The sequence below is a fragment of the Filicampus tigris genome, chromosome 3, assembly GCF_054856515.1.
Source record: "Filicampus tigris isolate MCC_2025a chromosome 3, RoL_Ftig_1.0, whole genome shotgun sequence".
In the NCBI taxonomy this organism is placed as follows: domain Eukaryota; kingdom Metazoa; phylum Chordata; class Actinopteri; order Syngnathiformes; family Syngnathidae; genus Filicampus; species Filicampus tigris.
In genome coordinates, this window is record NC_141219.1 from 29,132,474 (window position 1) to 29,149,221 (window position 16,748).

The following is a 16,748-nucleotide window of genomic DNA, read 5'->3' on the forward strand; positions in this document are numbered from 1 at the left end:
TTTAGGAAATTATTTGCTATACCAAAACACTGTGAAACATTGTGGTTCTAAAATAATCAACATCAATATTCTCTTTGTCCCTCTTGACCAGATCTATTTAATAATAATAGTAATAATAACAATAATATGTTTTATTTGCATTAATTCGAAAGCAAAACATTTTACCAAACTTCGGGTTTGAGGCAGAACAAGTTATTAATAAAGAAAACATCGCAAACAAAGTGTAAGCTATCCACTTGACCCAGATATTGTAAACAATAGAGTGAGAACATAGAATGTGATGATAAATTAAAGAGATCATCTGTCTGGGATTTTTCACCAACAAGCTCAATTCATGTACTATAATTATTTTTTATCAGGAAGAGGTTATTAGCTTGCATTTTGTTTTGGAGAAATCAATAAAAAAAACTAACAACTTTAAAACTGCCCAATGAACAATATGACCACACCCCGTGGTCACGACAGGGACCAGAGACTTTTTGTCCATTCAAAATTAATGTTAATTCATCGCTAATATCGTCAAAATAACGGGGATCAATCAGCCCCCAAATTTATGTGAACATCTCTACTTTAACCTCTGAAAACATCACAAAATGATTATCCTTTCCATAAGTCACCAAGATACTTTAACACAATGCTTTCCGAGAGGCTTTTTGTAAACTGAATTGCTCATAGGTCGTTATATCTTACATTTAAATCTGTCGGGGTTAGCTGACCTACTTATGTACTTAATTACACCTCTGTCTATGGCACAGGTGTTGAACTCTGGTCCTCGAGGACCGCTGTCCTGCCTGTTTTCTGTTTCTCCCTGCTGCGACACACCTGTTTCAAATGATCAGCTCATCAGCAAGTTCTGCAGGGGCCTGATCCTGATCATTTGAATCAGGTGTGTTGCAGGAGGAAACCTCTAAGACATACCGGAGGGCGGCCCCCGAGGACCGGAGTTTGACACCCCTGGTCTATGGGGTACTTCCTTCACAACCTATCCGAAAATGAGATGCTTTAAAATGCCACACTTGGCTGAAGGGTCGGCCTCTTTGTTGGAAGTCTGGTGCTCCGAATATTCCAACTCCAAGCTCAACTACGAAATTTCCACAAGCTGACCTGCGGGGCTTGTCTTGCAGCTATTTCTCCGAAATTGAAATTGGCCAGCCCGCTCGCATCGTAACGCTGCTGCATCTCTGGCTGGACAGAATTAAAGCATTTGCCCCACTACGGCTGCATGCACGGCGTGCGAGCACGACAGGGAGGGCTGGAGAGGGTGGCCTCCTCAGGAGCACCGGTGAACGCGGTGCTTCTCGCTGCCTGACCAGTGGCGAACACGGCTGACGGCGGACACGGAGCTTCTTGGCTGCCTGGACGGCGGGTGTCTGCGACATGGAGCCCCCCGTGTCTGGCTGGTAAGAAGTTGATTTCGTTCTGCTATCCATGGCTCTTTAGCCGTCGAAAGCTAATTCTGTCTCGACAAGCCGCAGGCGCTTGCGGGAGCTAACAGCCATGGCTGCTTGCCTGTCTGGGTATGGAGCTGTAACAAAACTTTAACGTCACTAAAGACTGAAGAATACCACCAATTGCCACCCAAATTGCACTCTCCTACTATTGCCCACTTTAACCTGTAAAAAAACAAAAAACAAGAACAGAACCAAACAAAAACAAAAAAAACCAATCAGCATAATAATTTTGATTTTGTGGAGGTGATAGTGACTTTTCCTGATTTTGGTGGCAATTAATCACCGTTTCAGACACTAGGTGACAACAGAATGTGGCAAACCAAGGAGGGGAGGACAATTTTTCATAAATCTCATCACAAAAAATCTGTAAATCACTATAGACTCTGTACGGAAGGTGAATTTTAGCGCTTACATCATTTTTACATACAGACCTATGAAATAAGTACCAATGTTCAGCCCACTCAAGTGTCCTTTTAATAGTAATTCAGCCACACAGACGGTTTATTACGTATGGCAATGACGTAAAATCACCCTCAGTAGGACTCCATGAAATCAAGAGATCACAAAGCCTTGCCTCATTTCCCCAAAACATTTCAACCTCTCTTGCATTGCTTCTCTGTAGATGATAAAAAGATGAGCACCTACATGTTGTATCATATTTGATTCTGTAAGTTACTGCTGCGTAAGGTCGTCTTTTCGATGCCGTGCTTTGTGCTATTCGTGTCAGATCACGAATGCGTTCTGTTTACCTTTGTTTTTGTACTGTTAACAAAAAATCTGAATTGGGCATCATGCCCTGCAGTGTGAACATAGTCGTAGATCCCGTCTATGTGACTGCCACATCTAGCTGCCGGGATGAAAACTACATTAAATGTAATATTCTGCACCTTGCCCTATATTCCGCGGACTGCTTTGTTTCCACGGAAGGCTTTGAAATCGATGGGAAATGCCGCGATTGCGGATTTCTGAGGGGACAAATTAGGGTTAGGGTTAGCATATAATAATTTAGTGAGCCTCTTTCTTTTCATCAATCAGAGAATATCAAATTAAAGTAAAGCTACCGCATAGTACTCTAACTAAAAAATCATTGCAAATGATTTTAACTTGAAAAAAGGACAATAATCAATTAGAAAATATATTATCAAAATGTTAACATGAAACTTGAATGAAAATCTATTCGCTACCCAGCCATCTAATAGATATGGAAGGTCAGCGTACTATTATTGGAAAAACAGTTTTATTTTTTGGGGAAAAATGGATATGAACTTGCATGGCTTCATGGGGAGATGCTCTGTTCTTTCGCCTGATCAGTTTTGAAGTGTCAAATTTAGAAATCTGTCATTATGTAGCTGACCAAGGAATAATATGACAGAAAATGGCTTTCAATTTTGGTGCCATAAGAATATTGTTAATGACAGAGTTATTAAAAACATACATACTTGCTGTACTGCAACACAGTGGCAAAACACTGGTCATTATTCTTCATCTTAAGAACCTCCGGTGATGGAGAGTTCACTTTGCTGACTTTATCATTGTAATTCATCCATAATTAGCTTTAATGCCATTGGAGCACACAGAGCAAGTCCTCTGAGCATCAATATGATATTAAAGTGACACTGTATAAAGGCACAATGTAATGCAACTTCTCAGGTTGCCAGTCACCAGATTTACATAGCACTTACTACATTACACACTTAACTGTTCTCATACCTATGGACTTTTGCTTCCTAAGCATGCCCTTCTCTGGTAAGCCCAGAAAGGCCCCTGGTACAGTGGGTGGAACCACTGCTACTCCCTGACGGTCATGGTACATGGACTGCAAATGAAAATATTGTCAATTACATACAGAGAAAACAAGCATTTTAAATTTCAAAACACACTGTAATCTTTATTGGTCATGCAGAAGGCAAACGCACAAAGACTGAAAGCACAGTGCTTTTCCCTAAGTTTAAAAGGCTTGGTGCCCAAGAAAAGTGAAATATGTTTACAAGTATTTCTTTTTTGTATTTATAGGTAGTTTCGTAGTATTAGTGCAACTCAGCATAGTGTATAGTTTTGGGTTCCATTTTAAAATGCACTAAACATCCATCCATCCATTATCGATACCGCTTATCCTCACAAGGGTCGCGGGGCGTGCTGGAGCCTATCCCAGCTGTCTGTGGGCAGTAGGCGGGGGACACCCTGAATTGGTTGCCAGCCAATCGTATGGCACACAGAGACAAACATCCGCACTCACAATCACACCTAGGGGCAATTTTAGAGAGTCCAATCAACTTACCATGCATGTTTTTGGAATGTGGGGGGAAACCGGAGTACCCGGTGAAAACCCACGCAGGCACGGGGAGAACATGCAGTCTCCACACAGGGAGGCCGGAACCGGGATCGAACCCACGACCTCTGAACTGTGAGGCAGACGTGCTGCACTAAACATTTACAGCTAAAAAAAAAACAACGAAGGCCACAGTATTGTCTTCAATTTCAGTCAGTCCATCATTTATAAACATGTCAGGATTGTTGCTAGTTCCTACATATCACTTTGTTCATGAAACATGATGTAAAGGTGGACTGCACTTCTTAATCACTCAACTTCTTCAATAGACCAATAAACAATAATCCAGTGGCTCTGTACTACTTCCGACACGTCATTTCCAGAGCTGGGCATCGCCTAACGCACACGCACAGCGTGGTGATCGGTGAAATAAAAACAATATGGGGCACATGTCATTGCGTCTGTGGGTCCACAAGGTACACAACACTGTTTTATTTTGTATTTTTTCTTACTCAGCTGCGTGTCAGGAGTGCGGCACCTGTATGTGACGCGGTACAGTCACAGTTAAGTCCGTTTGCAACGGTGTTTGGCTGACTCGGGCCAACTGGGACCACGTGGGTCAATTAAATATGCAGATGGGAAATAGGCGATGCCCACCTCTGGTCATGAAACATGGATGTGGACTGCACTTCTTAAATCACTCACTCAATTTATCAAATACTGTACAGTCGATGGATAAATATAGTACTGTATACGTGTATAAAATTAAAGCTTACCCCATGTAGTACCTAACATCACACACGCCACCCGGTAGGAAAACTACGATAATACCTACTTAGGACTTCATATCAAGCACCAGTGGGCATTACCACTCAGCGGCAACTCATCACTAAAATCTTTTCAGAGTAGACTATCTTTTGGTGGGCAGCACGGTGGTCGACTGGTTAGCACGTCCGCCTCACAGTTCAGAGGTCGTGGGTTTGATCCCAGCCCAGGCCTCCCTGTGTGGAGTTTGCATGTTCTCCCCGTGCCTGCGTGGGTTTTCTCCGGGTACTCTGGTTTCCTCCCACATTCCAAAAACATGCATGGTAAGTTGATTGGACTCTCTAAATTTCCCCTAGGTGTGATTGTGAGTGCGGATGTTTGTCTCTGTGTGCCCTGCGACTGGCTGGCAACCAATTCAGGGTGTCCCCCGCCTACTGCCCGAAAACAGCTGGGATAGGCTCCAGCACGCCCCGCGACCCTTGTGAGGATAAGCGGTATCGATAACGGATGGATGGACTATCTTTTGGTTCGAAACATACGGCCGAATTCATCCTCTCAACAGCGTCGCACACCCACACCATGAAAGACACTTCCTCTCACACACGCTTTCGACATACGATGGCAACCAAACCGTCACAAAATAGACCACACGCGAACATGGTGAGGTTTTGTTTTCCACATGCGGGAGTTTTTAACCAATGAGAGGTGAAAAGGATCAAGCATGTTAGAAAGCTGAAAGCTCGCACTGATGAAAGCGGGGGGCGGCGGCATTAGCTTAGCGTTCGGCGACCCCCCGCTGTCAACAAACTAATGACCATTCAAACCGCAGCCTTTGCGATTACAAAATTGCACGAATTCTCAAATTGCGATTATATTGCAAATGCAATTAATCGTTCAGTCCTAGATTCGAGCAATTACAATTGATACAAGAAATGTATTGGTCCAATGGAGCGTTATTCTGAGAGAAAACGGAATCTTCCCTGTTACCATGCATGTTTTTGGAATGTGACAAGATATCAACAATGATACAACTATCAGCCTCCTTCTGATAAATCACTACATAAGTGCTTCTCTCCAGAAGAACTGGCCATAAGGTAAATATAAGTCCCTTACCATTGAATATATTTATAATTAATTCCCCGAGCATAACTGATTATATACACTGTTTCCAAAAATGCAGCACAAAGTTGAAGTCAAATCATTTCTGTGTGCGCCTACACTAACTCATGGCTGGCCTCACTTGTCCGAATGATTAGTTTGAGTTAGACCCATGGGAAGAGTTAACATTTATAGAACTATCATTGAAAGGAATGTCAAAACAAACATTGATGATGTCATGAAGGCGATTTAAATTTGGAGGAACATTTTCATAAACACTGCAGCAAACTCAAAGAATAGACAGAAACAACCTGGCTGAAATAAGTACCGGTAGTCTAGTTTGAGGACATAGTGGGCCAGACATTGTCTGGTACCAATAATTTTTAACCGGTCCCATGAGGTCTTCAGTAGCGGACCGCTGCCCAGATCCAGAGCTAGACAATCTTATGCAAGGACCCTGAGATATTATTTTATTATTTTGAGGATCACTTGCAATGTATTCATCATAATATTTTTTGTAGTAGATGTACAATAAGTACACAGAAAATGCGAAGACCACTCCCATGCATTGTCACTTCTCACACATGACATGATGACCCAATTAACCCTTTCATGCAAAGTGGTCACTACAGTGGATGGTTATTTAAAAGTTGCTTTCGCCTATATTAATCAAACTAAAAAATATATTTATATTTTAAATAATAACATTAAATCATAATGAATGCATGGAAGGGTTACAAATATTTGTTTTAATTTAGATTAATTAATATAGGCGAAAGCAACTTTTAAATAGCTGTCCACTGTAGTGACCACTATGCATGAAAGGGTTAAAGTGGTTGTTCAGAGCAAGTTTGCAAATGGAGCAAATGGGTGTATACGAGGCAGGCAAGCAGTGAGGAAAGAAACAGAAGTTCAAGGAAGCAAGCTAAACGCTAAAAGGCGTGCTTGAAACAACAAAACAGCAAAGGTAAAAAGGAGGTTGGATGTATTTGTCCAGATTGTATATATCCTATTATTTTTGTCAAATGAATTCATCAAGAAACACCAACCGCTCACACTTAGTTAGAGCGAAACCTCAGCTGTCACATTTCCCCCCATTAAAATGAATGGAAATCGATTCATCCATTCCAGCCCCAGAACCAAGTCGCCTTTGCACGTGGCCGTAAACGAGAAAAAAAAATGGTGACGTACCCAGACCTCATCAAGACATTTTTCTATAATTGTACCTGTTATAATTTGAATTGTAAAAACACTTAGTAGACTTCATTTGTGTAATCTTACATTTAGTTCAGTGGCTGTAATCAAGCAGCGACTGGAGGGCCGTGGCTTGATTGTTGCGATTTTCATATCAACAGGTGATGTCTTTTGGGCGTGCGTCATCTCTTCAACTTTATCTGCAAAAAAGAAATCGATAATTTCATGACCAAAAAGGCAAACTACTAGGGCGGTTTTCGGTTTGCAAAGCTTCAAGAAGGATCTCATGAGCCAAATGCAAGCTAATCATTCACAAGATCCTTCCCTGCACGCTCAGTTGCGGATGAAACGTAATACAGGGGGGGCAAGTGGGCTGAAATGGAATGTCTTGGGTGTGTCAAGCCTTGGAAGCCGTGCAAACTCTTTCCAAGCAGCCGACTCAATGGCATCATCCATGTTGGAGGGTTGTTCCTCAGTCAATACCGAATGAGGACTTCATTGTTCATCCATCAACTATGCCGTTAGCTTCCGTCTGGTCTCTCTCTCTTTTGTTTGTTGAGTCTCCCAACATGGAAAAGATATCAACGGCATACTTGTCTGGACTGAACTCCCCTCTGCGATGATGCCATTGGATAGAGCCCACCTTATGTTTTGCTCATAGAAGCTACATGCTAGCCCTGATCTAGCCTTACATCACCTCCCTGACTGTTTCTTTTTACTACGTAGAAAGCTTCCATGCATTTATGGGGTGTGATTACTTAGAGTGACTTGGAAAACAATCCTCTTCTTCTGCGCATCTACACACAGAGGAGAGGAATGGGGAGGGGAGGAAGTAAGGAGGGAAGGAAAGGGAGGAAAGGAGCATCAATGACCTTAACTCCTTTACTACAGTCAGCGCACTCACACACCGTCCACACACACACGTACGCACACAAAGATAAACATTTCTTTTCTCTGGAAGCTGCCTCCCAATTGGATTGCAGCTAAATCATATCACAAAACATGTAATGCTGTTGCCCTGGAAACCTATCTCTGACTGAAAAATGTCTTCTTTCTTTCTTGGAATAAACCTTCTCTCTTCTCACGGAAGCACGTACGCACACATGTACTGTACCCACACACAGACAGATAAGTCGGCAGTGACACAGGGGGAAAGAATAAATGCACACATGAAGAAAAAGAAATGACAGCAGAATTTTTTTTTTCTTTTTAGGTCAGACCTAATAAACAAACACTGACTTGCCGAGACAGTGTTTTTTCGTATGTGTTTTGCTGACATACAAACACAATCACAAACACTTTACATTGCTCACTCAGCATGACATGTTTTGGACAGCTTTCTGATGTTAGTGGTACAAAAGAAGACTGTGCATTACCCTGAATAAAAGACTGAAGGAAACCATTTTTAATGGATTACCATTTAATAGCATCTCGGCAGTGCAATATTAAGACAAAACGTCCAAATGAACAACAAACAAGACATTGAGGTACAGCAAGTGTGTCGAATGGACAGCAGAACTTGACCATATTTTTACGTCACGACATCAAATCATGCAGTGACTGAGAAAGTCACAGAAAGTATCAAAAACCATAGTAAATCAAAAACATGACATTGAGTGACGTTATTTGGTTTGACTGAAGTAAAAGTTACTCACAATTACAAAAAAATAAATAAATACGAGTGTTAGTTCATCGCAGAAAGGTGGAAAAAATGAAGTAAATATACATTATCATTGTTGTGTTAGCATGCCTGTGACAACTTACCACCTTTCTTTTTCCTTAGAGTGGCTTGGGGTGACAGAAAACATTGTTGAGTCTTGTGAGTACAAGACAGACCCCATTTCTTTGGAATACATATTTGGTCAGTTTGCTTCTCATCATTAAAAGTGTGCTTCTTTGCTACATCAATAAACATTTCTTTCATTCTAATTTAATAAAACATTATTATTATTATTATTATTATTATTATTATCAACACTACCAGGCTGGCTATGATACATACAATATGCAGCCACTTACCAATGCTACAAGAAAAGGAGGACTATTAAGTAAACGGAAAATAAAGATGTAAAATCAGCAGCTGCGGAAAGAAAACATGCCGACCACATTTCCCACCAGCATTTTTCTGCAGAAGTCAATTCATTCCCCCGCCATTTATTTATTCACCCTTCACCCCTTTACGTGCTCTTTGTGCACCTTTGACACAGGGCACACTACTGCAATTAGTGATGATGGATCCAAGTGTGTACAGTAAATCATCAGCTGCTTAGAAAATAATTAAATGACTGACACATCTGTGGTGAGCATTTGGTTGAATCATTTAACCTATAAAAACACACAAATGCAGGCAAAAAACAAACAATTTCTGTTCAAACTCGTCCAGCGGTGGGAGGGTTTACGAATGAAAGTTTAGAAAAAAATGTACGGTAGTTTATTTTGATTCAAAGACTGTTCTAATAGCTTCTTTGATCCTTGAATACGATTATTTTCTTTTTGTAAAATACAACTGTTGAACAATACACCAAAGGCATACATTTAATATGGTATTTGAATTTGACTTTGCGAAGCACGCAAATTATGTTGGATTTCTCCAATGAGCCGTCGAGCAACTTTTTAAAGGAAAAACTACATAAAAGTCCGTCTTTGTGACAGTGATTCTCCTCTAAATTTGGCTGCAAAGTGAGCAGAGGGAAGGGTAAATACATTTTTTTCTATATAAAATTTAAATCTCCATAGTTAACGCTTTAACTTTGACATATATATATATATATATATATATATATATATATATATATATATATATATATATATATATATATATATATATACTATATTGAATCTAATCTAAACGTAATCCTACTGAGTCGAACCAAATCGAATTGTTCCACTTTCAAATAGAGCAGTCCTTTAATCGTTTCTCACCCAAGATATCGAAAACCGTATCAAATCATCTTTTTGTGGAGAGATGCACACCCTAATATATATATATATATATATATATATATATATATATATATATATATATATATATATATATATAAATACAAATTAACAACATGAAACATTTTTTTGCTCCTGGACTCCACTAAGACTAGGATTTTGACATCATATATTGAAAGGGCCATTGTGTTATCATTCTTAAAAGTGATAATAGATGTGAACAAAATGTACTGTACTATCAATATTTGAGGTTGTTATTTCAGATCAAATTACTATATACAGGGAATCCTCATTTTACGAACGAGTTCCGTTCCTACACTGGCAAAGTAACACGAATTCCCGCGTATGTCGGATTTCACCAAAGTTTACGTCAAAATACTTTGTATAAAAAACAAAAGTACATTAAAATAAAAAGCATAAGATGCTGTACTTAGCATTACTGCTGAGAAGTGGATGGAAAAGGAGGAGAGGCGAAAAAGGCAAAGATACTTCCCGGCGCGCTAACAGACATGATAGAGACACTCTGCGCAAGGAATGCTGGTCTTTGTAGTACAAGAAGTGCTTGTATGCGGAAGTACATTGTTTTGCGCGAAACCCATCGCAAATACACAAGGAGAGGTAAACAATCTCAGAGACGCAGCACAAAAGCACACTTTTGGAGCGAGGAGGAAACCGGCTGCTTCATTCATGTGGTGAGTGACATGAATTTTAAGTGTTTTGTTGACCGTTGAAAGTAACACATGGAAATGACGTCTATTTGCGACGCAGTACGTCGCTGTCACAGTGGCTTATTTAAATGCCGGAGCAACTCTGTCCGCTTATTCATGTAAACGGGATATTCAGAATGTTTCAGGCATCTGAATTTTGACCTTAACCCGACTATTGACTGCATGTAAACGTAGTCACTATGGTGCTGGGGACAAAATGGAGGAGGAGGCACGGGCGTCGTAAAGTCAAAACGGCGTAGGTCGCGTACGTCGTAATTCAAAGACTGAGTGTTTGTTATATCAAATTACAAATAGCTACTTAATACATATTTTGCCAACACTTTTGCATGTCACCTCGGAACTGGATACATTCATTTCACTTCACTATCTTCTGTCTCGATCTCATGTTACTTTCATTATGGTTTTTTATCCTTCTCTTTCTTATCACCTTCAGTCCCTCCTTTGCCATTATCCCCTTGTACACATCTTGGCATCATGGCAAGCGCAGCATAATGCAAAGATAAGACGACTCTGAGGTGATGCTCATCAACACAGATACAAAGAATTAACCAGCAAACAAATAAACACTCATATCATACTAATGACATTTAAAAAAAAACAAAAAACGTTTGTTCCAGCCACCAGCAGCGTTCATGCATTATGGTGAGAGTGGACAGGAAATGTGGAAGAAGAGGCCAGCTCAAGTGAAACACAGTAGGCTACATTAAATCAATGGAAACTTGAACAGAACCATCGCCAAAGAAAAAAGTCATTCGGCTGCTGCAAGCTGGTGGAGAAACAAGCTGGGCAAAATGGGCAACAAAAGCTTGTGCAGCGTAAAGTGCTTACCTTTATCCACTAGTTATTTAATCAATTATAATAAGATGAAGGCACAAGCAAAAAGAGAAGACTTGTTAGACAATGACTTCCCAACCACGGGCGTTCTGGAGTCAAATGAAATGCAACAAGCTCTTACCAAGTTCCTCTAATTCGGATGTCATTGACTTGGAGCGCATGGACAGGGCAGTAGTGGGAGCTCTCTTTGGTGGCGGAGGAGCTGAGGGTCATACACACATACTAGTCACCACAGGGGACAGTTATGATGTACAGGTATGTTAAGATCAAAGAACATTCAACAATTCTTGCTTTGATTTCACTCAATGAAAAGATTTCATTCCCAGAATCGATTCTATTGATTGTCTTGTTTAAATTATCACTTGAGCTAATCCGATTAGCTGTAGTCATAAAATGCAGATCTAACAAAGGCAGCCTTTTCAGTGCCTCTAATGCACTGACAAAAAAAAAAAGGAAGTAAAATGTATATAAATAATGCAGGGATTAAAATACTCCAGAAACAGCCTTACAAATGTTTTATAAGGAAGGAAAGTGCATTTCCTAAATGTAGAGGACACACACATAAGATACTTTGATTGACTGTTCTCTAACTCTTTTAGTTTTTAGTTAGTTTCAGTTTGTCAAACAATGTATTGTACTGTGTTTTGATTGACACTGAATGGAAAAGGCACTCTTTGTTCCTGGTCCAAATAAACTTTTAAAACCTCAATAATCATATGGCAAGTTACCGTATATAGCAATTAAGAACTTGTAATACACCATAATTACATTCGAGGGTGAACTCCCTCTTTTTGAATGGGAACAATCCTGCTATAGTATTTGACGGGATTTTACCTTTTTTACGTGCTGTGTCCTCGGGGTCCAGATTCCGGCTCACTGTCACCACCTTGATCAAAAGGCGGTTGCCGCCCTGGCGGATCATGTTGACCACCTGTCTGTGGCCCACCTTCACCACATTCTCCTGATTCACCTACCACATGCACACACAAAAGCACACACCCACACGCCAAATGAATTTTTAGAGGAAGGGGTTTAAAAAACAAGAAAATCACAAGTGAATCAATTTGTGGAAACAGAGTGATAGCTGCAATTAAACGACTAAAAGCCCATGTCAACTGGGTGATAAGTGTGTAAATTCATCGTAGTGTTTTGGACCTAATATGGATTGGAGCAGTCAGGTCTGTTCTCCGTGTGTGTGTTTGCGCTGCAGTCTCTAGTACGTGCACCCTCGTCCTTCTTGCATTCCCCTTTGAAGCTTATCATTGCACCATGGTTCATTGCTACTTAAATTCAGCACGTTGCACAGATGAACAGGTTTTTTTTGCTGACGAGACACAATAGAGCTACACTTGAAACATCACAAACGGTTCCTTTCACTGGAGTGCTTTTTCTCTCGTATAAAGTTTAGAACTACAGTTTGTAGTTTTGACTATATGGCAATGTCAAGCGAATGCCTAAAAAAATATTTACAATGTTACCAGCATATTATCGTTAGTGCCAATTGCATTGTTAAACGTTTTAAGTGTTTTTTGTTGTTGTTGTTAGTCATCAAGTGCAAACTTTAATGTGCACGCTACAAATTGTGTTTATCACTCTGCCTTTGTGCTAAGTACTGTTGTTGTGCACGTGTAAACAATTTTGGCGGGTGGACTTTTCACATTTATGCTCATATGCTGTCGTTCCAATGGTAGTGCCTTTTCCCCTCCTCAAAGTGAAAAGGGTCGCAACACGTGATCTTCTTTAGCCGTAGCCAAACGTTTTGGCAGTGCCTCACTTTTGTGTTTCACTAACTTTGCTGCTTCAGTTTTCATGCTTGTTATTAACATTTCTTCTATTATAATGAGTCGCTGGATTTTTTTTCTTCTAAATTCCAACAAATTCATGTATGCCGGAAGGAATTGCAGACCTTCTGAAGGTAGAAGGGTCAATATTTAAAATGCTGAGATTCTGCAAAAATAGTATTTCTTTTCCAATAAAAGTCTTGGACAGCACTTCTTGTTTTTCAAAGTATAACATACTTAAGAAATGAAAGGAACAATAAAATAAAACCCAATGGCAACAAAAGGAAAAATATTTAGACTTATTAGAGGTATTCAATAAGTGCTCGAGGAACTACACGGTGCCAGATTTTTTTTTGCTCTCTTCTCAATGTTTAAAATCAAACAAATGTAAATATCAAACAAACATAACCCAAGTAAAAATAATATGAAATAAATGATTTTATTTATTAAGAAAATCAACTCTGTGGGATCCCCCCTTGCTAAATCCTAAATTAATATCTTATCTTATCACATTCTTTGGAAAGCTAAGTTCATTTTCACTGACCACACACCTGCAGACCTGTTCAATCAAGAAGTCACTTGAATAGAACATGTCTGACACGAGAATGTTCGGCTACCAATTCGTGACCGCAAGCTGAAGCACAGGTCAACTTTCGAATGGGTTGAAAACAGAGCTGGGCACTTGACCCTTCTTTGCCGGTCAGTCCCCCGCCCTTCGGCCGCGACCTGGTTGTAACCCTTCCGGGCCTCGACCCTCCAGCCTTATTCATAAAAATTGTCGGCCCCTTGAATTGTTTGAACAGAATAATCAGAGTTTTGAGAATGTTCACAAAATTAAAATAGCGAAATATAAAACAAAATATTTACTTGGCTACATATGACAGCCAATCAGAGTGATTGTCACTGACACCACTTTGCAGACTGACGTTGGTGGCTTATTCATTCCATTCATGTAGCACCGTGACACAAAAATAAATGAATTTGCCACAATTTTAAACACTACTTATTCATTTCGATTTGTTCCCACTTCCACCATGAATGTGCTGAGCAAAATTCTGGAAACGTATGCATTCTACTTTATGAAACCATGGTCTAAGGGCCGCACAACAAACAATGGCCCTGCCATGTTAACATAAGCATTATGGTGTAAAGGTAAAGCCGTTGTCATGTTGGGAAGAAGGTTGATTGTAATCTTCAAGTTTAGCAGGACAACTGACACCGTGACTCTGCTGCGCAGTTGGGTAGCTAGTGGTGCGTTTGAAATGTTCGTAAGCAAATTTTGGCGTTTGCCCATATCGCCGCTAGGTTGACAAGAATTTAGTACGCCTCGCGACCACGTCACACGCATTCGGGCTGATTAGTGGGTCGGACTAAAATCCACCTCCGGCCTTGCTTAGTCCGCCCCTTTTTTCAAACGTGTCGCCCCCGCCCTCCACCCCAAAAATGGGCATCTGGCCGGGCCGGACTGTTCCGCCTCTGGGACGGGCTGCCCAGCTCTGTTTAAAAACAACAACAAAATAAATAAAAAGGTTTTAGAGTGGCTCAATCAAAGTCTGTACTTGAATCGGATTGAAATGCTGTGGCATAACCTTAAAAAGGTCATCCATGCACTACAACCCTCCAGTGTTGCTCAATTAAATCAATTCTGCAAGGAAGAGTCAACCAAAATATCTCCACAGAGATATAAAAGGCAGCTATACAAAACACTTGATTTCAATCACTTGTTAAGTTTAAGGAGCAAGTACTTTGTCCACACGGCCAGGTAGCTTTAAAAACATAATTTTATGTTAATTTGGTTTATCTTTGTCTGCTATTTACATTTGTTTGACGATCTTAAACATTAGCAAAAAGCTAAGAATTTAAGAAGTGTTTAAATATTTTGTAAACTGCAATGTCTGCTGACAATATGAACTCTAATCGCATGTGAGATCAGCTAGAACAGAAGCCCTTCACAATCTCACATTTTAGCTGTGGAAATGCAGGCTTTGACGCACTCCTCCGCACACCCCCTTTTCCCCTCAAGTCCGGTCCTCGACTACTCTTTCAAACAATAACATCTACAATCATATGGATAGCAAAAGTGGAGGATGATGGAAATGACAGCGGGAGGAGATGGCATGAAAAAGCTTTGGAGAGAAAGACAGTGAAATCTCTTTGGGTTTTAATCCCTCACATAGTACAGTATTGAGATCACACAGCACCAGGACAGGGATTTTATTAATTAGAAACACCACAACAGCTGTTTCACAATGACCTCCTCCACACACGCACGCACACACGCACACGTTTACTTTGCATAGGGTAAGGATTATGTAATATACTCCTTCCTCCACCCTATTATACAACAGTGATGGTTACAGATAGAGACGTCCAGTACAGCTCACGTGGACAGGCAAGGAGCTTTTCTGCAACCAAACAAAAAATGTTTTTTATTCTCTTTGTATGAAACTGCTGGGACATTAAGGATAGCAAATCACTCCTAAATGAATAATCTACATGTATTATTAAATGTATTTCCTTCCTGGAGGTATACCACCCACCCATTGATTTTTTTTTTTTTATACCAGTAATACTCAACATGACTAAAAAAGTGGATTCTAACTCAGCTAACTAGACGTAAGAGGTTGTACATAGAGGACTTAAATACTGTGGGCTTCATTTGTATGGCACATTTTGACCTTCATGGTACTCAAAGCCAATGATGATTCATGTAAATTATTGTCAAGGAAATAAAGTAACAGCTCATTCAAATGAGGGTTCAGTATTTTGCTCAAGGACACGTCAACAGGTGATCAAACACACAGCTTTCAGTCTGAGAGATGACCACTTTAGCACTGGAGCCACACCAGCCATATCACAGGATTGACATGTAGTGACATCGCTACATTCACTCAGCGACAGGAATTTCAGAGTCTTCAGTTAACCTATATGTTCTTTTTGGTCACAGAAAGAGCATGCTCATTTGGAATCAAACAATAAATTAGGGTTCCCCAAACTATTTCACTTCACAACGGCGGATGAGTACATAATCTGTGGTTTCCAGTAGGGATGTGCGCGACTAGTCGTTTAAACGTCTACGATTTATTAAACGTTTAGTATTTTACTAGTCGGTTAAACGCTGCATTAAGAATCACACGTCTTGTTCCTCACGCCTCTGCCTCTGTAAACAAGCTGAGCACCAAGAGAGAGAATTGCTCCCCTCCCCCCCGCCCGCATGGACACATAGTAGGGGCCGGGGACATTAAGATTGGGGAAGAATATTTAGAAAAGTAACTTCTGAAGTTGTCGAAGCTAGGACGAAAAACAATGGCACCATTTGGCAGTATTTTGATGCAGCAGATGACAACAAGGTCGTTTGTAGGCTTTGTAAGCATAAATTCGCTTACAACCACTCTCTCGGGGCAATGAGAAACCACATCCAAAGTAAATCTCGATGTGAACCTGCAGGTCGATGGCGGCGGGGCCAGGGAGACGAGCATGAGAGTGTTTGTTCCAGCCAGGCGCTGCGATGCTCACCGCACAGCAAAGATTACCCAACTAATTTGTGAAATGACTGCCCGCGATATGCTGCCGCTTTCTTTTGTTGAGGGCAAAGGGTTCGAAAAATTAATAGTGTATATCGAACCTCTGTACACGGTGCTAAGTCGCAAAACAATTACGCCCCAACTCGAGAGTAACCATAACCAAA

The 16,748-nt window shown here is 40.5% G+C and overlaps 1 protein-coding gene across 2 annotated transcripts in view; it reads right to left on the reverse strand.

Moving 5' to 3' along the window:
* Window positions 1-16,748, reverse strand: part of LOC147150553 (SH3 and multiple ankyrin repeat domains protein 2-like) — a 239,698-nt gene that overhangs the window by 27,319 nt on the left and 195,631 nt on the right. For both annotated transcript variants that reach the window (XM_086024819.1, XM_086024821.1), the window contains 5 exons: window positions 12,114-12,249; window positions 11,401-11,481; window positions 8,542-8,565; window positions 6,865-6,977; window positions 3,162-3,267 (listed from right to left, as the gene is read on the reverse strand). In XM_086024819.1, coding sequence (XP_085880945.1) covers window positions 3,162-3,267; window positions 6,865-6,977; window positions 8,542-8,565; window positions 11,401-11,481; window positions 12,114-12,249 — 460 coding nt within the window. The remainder of the gene's footprint in view (window positions 1-3,161; window positions 3,268-6,864; window positions 6,978-8,541; window positions 8,566-11,400; window positions 11,482-12,113; window positions 12,250-16,748) is intronic.